At 42.8% G+C, this 10,486-nt stretch overlaps 1 protein-coding gene across 4 annotated transcripts in view; it reads left to right on the plus strand.

Moving 5' to 3' along the window:
- Positions 1 to 6,212, plus strand: part of cpt1ab (carnitine palmitoyltransferase 1Ab (liver)) — a 29,624-nt gene extending 23,412 nt beyond the window's left edge. For 3 of the 4 annotated variants that reach the window (XM_042108662.1, XM_042108663.1, XM_042108666.1), the window contains 5 exons: positions 3,230 to 3,361; positions 3,522 to 3,674; positions 3,893 to 4,006; positions 4,487 to 4,579; positions 4,810 to 6,212. In XM_042108662.1, the coding sequence (XP_041964596.1) occupies positions 3,230 to 3,361; positions 3,522 to 3,674; positions 3,893 to 4,006; positions 4,487 to 4,579; positions 4,810 to 4,896 (579 nt within the window). In that variant the 3' untranslated portion in view covers positions 4,897 to 6,212. Of the gene's footprint in view, positions 1 to 3,229; positions 3,362 to 3,521; positions 3,675 to 3,892; positions 4,007 to 4,192; positions 4,409 to 4,486; positions 4,580 to 4,809 lie in introns of those variants that run through there. The other variant, XM_042108665.1, reaches the window with a different exon arrangement.
- The last annotated feature ends 4,274 nt before the right edge of the window (positions 6,213 to 10,486 follow it).

Here is a 10,486-nt window from a genome sequence, read left to right on the forward strand (position 1 = left end):
GTGAATGCCGTGAGGAAGCTCCTCTGTCAAGCCAAAGGCTCTAGGTTGATTCTTGACGTGCAAATAAGTGATAGCAAATTGATTACCGCAAATGAAAGCTAAAAAATAATCAATTTTTGTATTACCCTCGGCAAGATGCCACCCTGGGTGGCTGCCCATATTACCAATATGAGAAACCGCCCCTGACAGGAATGTGGTATGGACATGCGTGTTTCCCACCTCCACTCCCCTGAGTTCATTAGACCTGCTGGTGTGAGACCAGAGTTGGGAAACTACCAGGTGTGTGTCTGTTGGGAAACACACTTAGTTGGACGTTGGAGGAGTTTATAGCTTCCTGTTGACATTACACACCTTCAAGGTGCTATATAAATGTAACTTATTATTTTTATTATTATCATACATGATGCATCCCACAGTGGGGAGAAGTTCACCTTATCTATTTAACAATTATATTTCCTCATTAGCAGCATACTTGAGGTTGAAGATATTTAGCACATCAAGTTTGTCATTTACAGGAACTTAAAAATACATAGCCTTATGATTCTCTTGTTCAGTTCTGCACTGGACTTGAATTGGGAACTTGTAATAATGTGGTTCATTGAAAGCTCTGTCATTTTGTTCTGTGAAGGATTGGAGATATCTGATCAGACCCCCTTTGTAAGTTTTTCCACAGACTTTCTAATGAGGAGATTGTACACCAGTTTTATTAGACCAGATCTTTTGAAACAAGATCTGTCTGAGCTTGTCCATAATAGTTATTTTGTAACAGCTCTTGGACTCTTGTAGACACACTTAAATGTCATCATGTTGTACAATTCTAGTAGACTGAGTCACACACAAACATGTCCCAGCACCCTTCTTAACCCGGCCTCACCGTGAGCTGTCTATATGCTCCGCTTAGATAAGCGGTGTAGTAGGGCGTGTCCTCTGATGGACGATTTTAGCCTGCAGAGGTAGTTTCCATGTCTGTGACATTTCAAGACTCCAGGCAAAAAACATCCCCAAAAAACAGCAAAATGTACTAAGGATGTTCCAGGATGTTTTAGGATGTTTTCTTTGTTATCAGCAGTGCCATGTGTGTCAGACCACCGTTATTCCCAGCTGTCTATCTTATCACATCATATCACTCACTAATTCTGTTTTCTCAATCAGACATCGTTAGCAACATACCAGCATTATACAATCACAGGCCATTTGGATACATAGATATAATGCAATAGTGTAGTGCAGATGTGCATTTTTATGTGTCCTCTAATTATCAAACTCACAACATTGGTGTTGTAATGAAGATTATATAATAATTTCCCACCTATTAAGGTTTATACATTGATTCTGCAAAATGGCAGCTATAAGGTTTTCCGGTAATACACAGTGTTTGTAAAATTATGGCATACCAAAGTGAGACACGAGATCCAGTCAGGGAGAAGTACAATCAAGATGCAGAATTTAATTTGGCTGTATAAAGGAGAGAGGCACACACAAAGCACAATGCACTCCTGAATATGTGTCTCTGACTTGACACAGAATTATCCAGGGTTTAAAGCTGCAGTTGGCAAGAATTTTTTGATCATATTTACTGAAACCGACACTATGCTCTGACAAAACAACATAAATCAGCCGGTTTTTGAAAAAACCCGCACTTCTACCTCCACCTAGAGCCTGTTATTTGTTTTGCAAAAATCCACAGCTCGAGGTTCTTCTGGTCCAATCAGAGCAGGGCTGTGTGAGATCTGACTGAATCACAGTCTGGTGCAGTCTGGTGCACATTGACGAACACAAACTCCATGAGAGGGTGCCCGGTGGTAGTGGGGGAGGGGCATGAGAGTTGTAAACATTAAACATTTTGGCTAAGTCCCCTCAATCTGTCACACTTGCCAACTGCAGCTTTAAGTACACAACTACCCTGGAAATCCAGAGTTCTCGCGAGAGCACAATTTGAATTTGCTCAGCGAGTCACTCTGGCATTCAGTAGTGATGCTCATTAACTATGCCCTTGTAGCCAAGCTGCACCAATCACATCGGTGAGCTAAACTGATGACAACAGCGCTGCAATGTCGAATTCCGGAATCAGTCAGTAAACATTAGTCGTAGTGTTATCCAATTGCGTGCAGTGAGATTTTCAAATCCATACTTGGGGCCGCTCCTCGAGATGGGCCATTTTCATTGCTAAATGCCAGACCCTTAATCTTTCGGATTTGGTCTGGATTTCCAGGCTAGTGCACAACAGCAAAGAATAAATAATCATACAATAACAGTGGCAGAGACAGGAGACATCCAGGCTACCCTAATCAATGACGCCAATGGCATTTGATGCAAAACAAACAACAAGAAGTGATATCAACCCTGGTGCTTTACATTATCCATGGTTGGGACATCATACAGGGTCATGAAGTAGGAGCATACTTTTAGTGTCAGAGTGACCTACTAATGAGGAATGCAGAACATTAAACCACATATTGGAATATTGGGCCTAATGCTCCATTCCACTTTCTCTCAACAGGGGCGGGCTATATATGGGAATACATTTGCATTTTCTCCATTCTGTTTTTGGATTAAAGCATGATCTGACTGATTCATTGGGCTATTGGGCACCTTGTAGGCACGCAACCCAAAACCGAGTGATTTCATTCAAGCCAGTGCTAGCTTGACACCGGTAACCACGTGAAATTTGTTTTTTTTTTTGTGACACAATCAAGTCATGTTTAACGAACTGCAGTTAAAGCAACACTAAAGCACTTTTCCTCTGTTGCACACACGCTATTTGTTTATCCAGCACTGGCTTTGCAAATAACGATGTCCACAGACAATGTAGAGTATGTTGCATGATTCTATGAAAGCATGATGTATTGCGACATCAGAAGCAAGTCAAATTTGTAGTTTCTTATGTCTCATTCCATCAAACGTACATAGTGCGGTTAAAGCCGATAGTGGGCCTCAAAGCAAATGCAGAAGTGCCGTTCACCCTGTTACGAGTTGATGAACCACTGAAACGATTTTGGAAACATTATTTTAAGGTACAAAAAACTCTTTGGTGTTGCTTTAATACATGGGTGCGGACAATATGCATATTGTGTATATACATATATATAATGATATATGCATATAAATATAATATATCATTTGCATAAAACACTGTCATGCGGTTTATAGAGGATGTGTCTAATACACAGGCAATTACTGTTTGTCTCTAAATGTGCTGTTGTGTCTGTTGTGCTGCATGCTTCTGCAGGACAAGGGGAAGTTCTGCCTGACATACGAGGCCTCCATGACACGCCTGTTCCGTGAGGGACGCACAGAGACCGTACGCTCCTGCACCATGGAAACCTGTGCCTTCGTACGCGCTATGATGAGAGATGAGACGGTATACTTTCCCAAGAAGCAGACACACAAACACTCACATACACACGCGCACAAACGTATGATCTGCATACACACACACAGACACACAAACATCATCTATATAAATAATTTCTATATCGCTGTTTGTGCGAATCATGTCTCCCTCTGTCTGCACCCAACAGAGAGAGGAGAGGATGAAGCTCCTGAAGGAGGCTTCAGAGAAACATCAGAACTTGTACCGCCTGGCCATGACTGGCAAGGGCATCGACCGCCACCTCTTCTGCCTCTACCTGGTGTCCAAGTACCTGGGAGAGGAGTCGCCTTTCCTCAAAGAGGTGGGTCTGGCCGCTGCCACGCAGACTGGGCTTTCCAGAAAAACTGATAGAAACCAATTTTTGTTTTTAAAGCTTTTTGACATTTTTTCTTTGTCTTTATATCTCTCCCTTCTCCTGTGTGTGTGTGTGTGTGTGTGTGTGTGTGTGTGTGTGTGTGTGTGTGTGTGTGTGGGTTTGTGCGCCTGTGTGCGCGCGTGTCTGTGTGTATGTGTGTGCAGGTGCTATCTGAGCCCTGGCGGCTGTCCACCAGTCAGACTCCCCTCCAGCAGGTGGAGCTGTTTGACCTGAAGAGGCACCCGGAGCGTGTGAGCAGCGGAGGAGGCTTTGGCCCGGTGAGTCCCAATCATGCGACATTTTTGATCCTTTGATCAAAACATTTTTGATTGAACTCTTGCACTACTCTCATGGCTCGTCACGAGGGATGACAGCATGATCACGCGGGAAGATGATACATAATACTGCACCTGCCCCTCGTGTGTTTCCTTGTTCACTAAAATGTGTTTTCTGTCCTGATACAGCTTGTCATGTTGCAGAGCAGGCTTATGGCCAGGCTACACTGGATGTGCAACTGAAACGAAGTCTGCTGTTTTCCGAATGTCCGTGGGGACAGGGTATACACGGCACTCCCATGCCTGGTGTAGTGGGAGCTAATTAGTGCAAGTGCTCCACAAATGCTTCACTTAAGTTGCACGTCTGGTGTAGTCCGGACGAGAGTCTCTCTCTACTGCAAATTGGTAATTGTGTGGCAGAAAGGTTTTATATCCTCTTAGGCTGGTACACTTGATGAGTGCCTGCTCCTGTTGTCATTGTAGGTGGCTGATGATGGCTATGGCGTGTCCTATATCATTCTCGGGGAGGATCTGATCAACTTCCACATATCCAGCAAAAAATCAAGCCCTGAGACAGTGAGTATATCATAACATGGCATAACTGAGGAGAGACATAATAGTGTTTGTAAGAGAAAGATGTTTTAGCACTTAAAAAATGTATGGAGAGTTCTTTATAAAAGTTGATTTTGAGTACAACAGACATGATTGACATTTAATGATTAGGTCACAGTTTCTCTTCAGATATTCCCTGATCTTTTCTTTCTTTTCTTTTCTCACTCCATTGTTTCTGCTTTTACCATTCTCAGGACTCTCATCGCTTTGGAGCTAACATCAGACAGGCTATGCTTGAGATTCTGGCCCTCTTTCAGCTGGATAAGAAAAACTCCAAGTGACTTCTCTTCTAAACATAGGAAGATGCCTCACAGAGAGAGAATGAATGTTCTCTTGACCTGTACAGAAACACTGTTGGATTTTAATTTATACAATTCAAATAATTATGTTAAGGAGAGGTAACTAGGGAAAAAGGTTTTTCTTCATGATGAATGTTTGATATTTGCCATTAGGTCTGTTTGTTTTTATTCAAACTGGGGTTAGGGGTCAGGGATGAGACTGAAGGGCCAGTGGGAGGATGGTATGGCCATCTTTTTAACCTGAGCCGTGCCAGTGGGCTTTAGAGAGCCATGCTGGAGTCACCCCCCCATGCCTTGTTGTAGGACTGACCGGTCAGCCATCGCCTCCCTCTTAGCTGTTATGCTCTGTACCTGTACTGATTGTTTTTGTTAATATTATTATTATTCTCGTTTCCACTTAGGCGTCTAACGTCTGACTGAGACAGTAGTGGCCAGCTGCGAAGAAGGGGGGTGGTAGCTGGGGGGCCGGGGGGGGGGGGGGGGGGGGGGGGGGGGTCATGATTCACCTGTTTCCATGCCTGATGTAGCACCTGTTAACTGAGAGCATTATTGCGCTGGCCATGAAAAGAGTGTGGGAGAGCATGCACAACAGTATGCCTGTGTGTGTGTGTGTGTGTGTGTGTGTGTGTGTGTGTGTGTGTGTGTGTGTGTGTGTGTGTGTGTGTGTGTGTGTGTGTGTCTGTGTCTGTGTGTGTGTCTGTGTGTGTGTGTGTGTGTGTGTGTGTGTAGTGCTTACACGCCCTATATCTGAATGTTCAAAGGGAGAATGTTCTTTACCAGAACAAGATGGCAACAAGATGGCTGACCACTGTATTAGCTAGTATTTCTGCGGTAGATATCACTCAGAAATATTGTAGATGCTTAGGGAAGGAAGGTGGGTGAGGGGAAGGCGTTGACATTGACTTCCTCTGTCTGAGAATGCTCTGTGGGTGAGGTCCGTCATCATGGCGGAGGAAAACAACTATATTTATTCATCTGTTTTAGTCTAGTTCTTTTCACATGAAAATGGGATGCTATGGGGAGCTATAACTTATGTTTTTCATAGTAGATTAAATAATATTGTCAAAGCAGTTAAATGTACAGTTATGAAATGGTCAACAAACCATAAACATGTTACCTTTCAAGGTATTCCAGATGTGAAGTTGTTGTATTTTTCACCGTAGGTTTCTAATGTGAAATTTTGCATGGTTTTGATGAAGAATGACATCAGTATGCTCACTGGATTAATGTGTGCAATGGGATGAGCAGCTGAGAAACCAAGAGATTTTAACACAATAAAATTTGGACATCTAAGAGAAGTGCCAAGTTGTCCATTTTATGTTTTTGCAAATGAGAAGTGAGGTTTGTTTGTTTGAAGTCGTTTGTGAACATTTATCTAAAAGTGACAGTAGAATATTGGCACAATCTTAACTTGCACTCAAGTAGATAACCATAACCCCAATTAATTGGCAGTAAGCATCTTGACAGTCAGCATCTCTCATTATTCATTTGGAGGCATTTCGGAGCATTTCTCTGCTGAAGCTCTGGATGACAGAGCAGAGTGCAGTGGCCACTGCTGGCAAAACGCCACTGAAAGGTAAAGGAGGGGCTGGCAAATGTGTTCTCCATATGAATCGCTTCACATGCTCACTGTGGCTAAAAAATAATCTTTATACGGTTTAAGTAGAATTACTGGAGATGTCTGTCATCTAGATAAGCATAACCACATACAGTTTGTATGTACTCACAAAAAATGACTTGTGAAAGTATGTAATTGTGTTAGATGAATAGAGATAAAAGTCCCTAAGGCTGTTTTTCAGACATGGCCACTAGAGGGAGCTCCTCCACAGACAACTGTATCCATTGGCAAGCAAGTCAACCAATGCTATTCACACTAGTTCTAGTGTTGTTAGTGAGAGCCAAACAGTGGTGTTGGGGCGACGAGTAAAGTATGCTCTGAACCTTAATGGTGATGATGATATAGAGATCTCTGGGTGCACTAAGGTAACTTTGCTTTCAGTCTTGAGGATGATTTACAGGTGTTCTTAGAGACGGTCAGCTGAAGATTTTGATCAGTGTCTGAATATTCTCTGATTTTGACCCAATGTGTTTTCATTGTGATGTAGCCCTGACATGTAATGCAGTCAGACCTACAACTGTACACAAACTGACCTGGATTCCAGTTCCTGCCAAAAATGAGATGTCAGGACCGGATACCCACTGGATAAACAGACGGGGACCAAACTGGTGGTGGTGCAGTGTGTGTGTGTGGGGGTTAACATGTAGGCAGCTGACTGGGTACATACACAATGGGGACAAGCACAATTCTAGGTCTGCAGTACATATCGGGTCAAAACTCAAATCACTTTGAGGGGCCATGAAATAAACACTCAGTGATAGCGTGCACATGTACATGGATATCTGGCAATATTCAGACTGATACAGACCCCAATGCAAAGCTCACTCCAAAAAAGAATTGTTTCACAACATATTGACATGGCAGTATCCATTCACAATAACAAGACAGTTGGCGCAGGGCTGAAAAGCTGAAAATTAGGGCTCAGGGTATCTTGATGGAGTCCATGGTAACAAGGTAACAACTGTATTAAAGAGTGTAGAGTCATATTGTGTAATGCCTAAAAATCAAGTAACACATTAGAGTAAATATATTCATACTTCCTAAAAACCTGACTTGGTTTCAGACATGAGAGCAGGGTTTTTATAGTTAACGAAAACTAAAACGAGCAGCAAAAAATGATTTAAAAATTAAATAACTAGTGAAATAAAAAAATAAAAACTACAGTTTTCCAAAAAACGAAAACAAAAAAACTAGATTAAAAAAAAAACGACAATGAACAATTCAAGACTAAGACTAACTTAATTTAATCTGCTTTTGCACTGGTCAAACTAAACTAAAATGAAAGTGAAATCCGAAACCAAATAACTCTGGGTGGGAGATATGTGATCATTTCTCTCATGCCTTTCTCTGCCACCCATCCTCCAGGACGCACCTTCCAGCGCACCAGGTGGTGGCCACTCATGTGGACCCCAGTGAGGAGGCGGCTCGGCCCTGCCCGCTTAAAAATAGCCCTGCTGTTGGTGGAGCCGAGGAGGCCGAGAGGGACCCGCGGGCGAGCAGGCGAGACGAGTGGGTGTGTGGGGCAAAGAGAGGAAGATGTTTAGAGCCCTCGGAGGGTGACAGATTTCTCAGCAAGGAGACACAGGAAGTCATTACAGGCGACAGAGCCACCTTGGCATTACACACACGCCCCTGTAAAGCTCCATACATACAAACACACACACACACACACACTCACATATACATATACCCTCACTCGGAGCCGGACCACACCACAATAGTCCAGCAGTATATATACACTTTCCAGGGCCAGGCTTACATTTCAAGGCCACATTCCTGGCATCCATGAGCCCCTCAACAACTCTGTGCTCTTTAGACCTTTACTTAAACTCGCCTGAACACCAGCCGTCCCATTCACAGGAGCCTACTTTAGATGGAAAATAGCAGCCTCTTTAGTATTAAGTAGCCTATCTTAAGACATGACAAGATTCTGAATTTCATTCCCGTCCCCCAACCAATATGCAGGGCTAACACCTTGTAAACTAAGGCTAACAAATCCACTCACACAAAACAATATTGTGCACATGTTGTAAAATCCGAAAACAGCACATATGTACACATTATGTAAAAAAAAAACACAGTCTGCCCTTTGCAACTGAGCTGACTGTTTGCTGCTGCTAGCATGACATAAAATTGTGTTTGTAATTGGCAAGCTGGAAAACCTATTCACTCTGACTGCCACTGAAACTTTAAACCTCAACTTGCACTTTCTAAAAGTAGCCCATGAGAGAGGGGTCTCACTCTGCTGCTTGTCACCAGTTTAATTCATCTCAAGATCAGGGCACAATGCTTCAGACATAAACAGTGGATTTTGCATTATGCATTTCTTAGTTTAGACCACAAAACCTTTGGTTGTTCTCCAGTTACAGATTGTATACTGTGGTTTGAGATTCTCTTTAAGTCTGGCCATTTATTTGTTATTTTGAACATTATTACAGTACACAGCAATTGTTTGAATGACAAAAATAATCTAACTCAAGCAATATTTCACTGTTATCTTTACAAATCTACACCTCCCACTGCATTTAAGTATAAGTATAAGTATATATACTCTTTTGATCCCGTGAGGGAAATTTGGTCTCTGCATTTATCCCAATCCATGAATTAGTGAAACACACACAGCACACAGTGTGCACACACTAATCCCGGCGCAGTGAGCTGCCTGCATCAACAGCGGCGCTCGGGGAGCAGTGAGGGGTTAGGTGCCTTGCTCAAGGGCACTTCAGCCGTGCTTACTGGTTGGGGTTCGGACCGGCAACCCTCCGGTTACAGGTCCGAAGTGCTAACCAGTAGGCCACGGCCACAGCCTTTAAAAGCCTCAACTAAAGAACAGTTTTATAATATTCTTGGTGTGCAGTATATACACCAAGAATATATAGTTTATAGTATATAGTATATAGTTTGAAAACCCATAAAGAATTACTACATTCATACTGAAATCACAAACAGAAAAAAGAAAGACTTTTTCACTGTTACAGTCAGCATTTCTCATTATTCATTTGGAGGCATTTCGGAGCATTTCTCTGCTGAAGCTCTGGATGACAGAGCAGAGTGCAGTGGCCACTGCTGGCAAAACGCCACTGAAAGGTAAAGGAGGGGCTGGCAAATGTGTTCTCCATATGAATCGCTTCACATGCTCACCGTGTCTATAAATAATCTTTATAAGGTTTAAGTAGAATTAGTGGAGACATCTGTCGTCAGGTGATGGGTTTGGAAAAGAGACTTGCAACCCCTTTGCACATTTGACTATGCATGTGTGTATTTGTGTGCGCAATGAATGAGCATGGGTCCATACATAGATACATACACTCACAACACACACACACACACACATACACAGGGACACAAAGACACACATACACGGACACACAGACACACACACACACACACATCCTCCCACCATCTTGTCTGGCATTCATTACAGCCTAGCGCGAGAGCTCAAGTTCAGGGGATGGCAGGATGGCATATGACAGACCGAGTTCCCACACTGTCTCAGATAACTTTCAAATATACAGCACAGGAAGCTGACATTTTATGGGAACATGTTCTATATTCCATTCCACCCAATATGTCCAATATATTAGACCTGAGGGGCCTCTCACTGGCCACACATCCATGTTCTCCAAAATTAAAGGTAAAAGGCTGTTTAAATACAATATAGGTTTTTATATTGCTCCTCATGGTCCTTGCTATCTGTTGTGGGGTTGCAAAAAATGCTGTACAGGCCTGGCGATGTGAATGGAAAATGGACAAAGTGGCTCAGACTGAGGCATACAGTCTTCCAGCCAATCGACACATTGCTTCAGGAGCACAGTTGGGAGGGGTGTACTTTTACTGACTATTGTGCTGAAATGTCACAGAATTCAGACTATGCCTTTAATGAGCTTAAAAACAATGTTATGAAAGTCCCTTATGTGTCACGCACCCCTCGTACCTCTTGGTTGACAAGTGTGG

Source organism: Alosa sapidissima, chromosome 11 (assembly GCF_018492685.1).
Source record: "Alosa sapidissima isolate fAloSap1 chromosome 11, fAloSap1.pri, whole genome shotgun sequence".
Classification (NCBI taxonomy): domain Eukaryota; kingdom Metazoa; phylum Chordata; class Actinopteri; order Clupeiformes; family Clupeidae; genus Alosa; species Alosa sapidissima.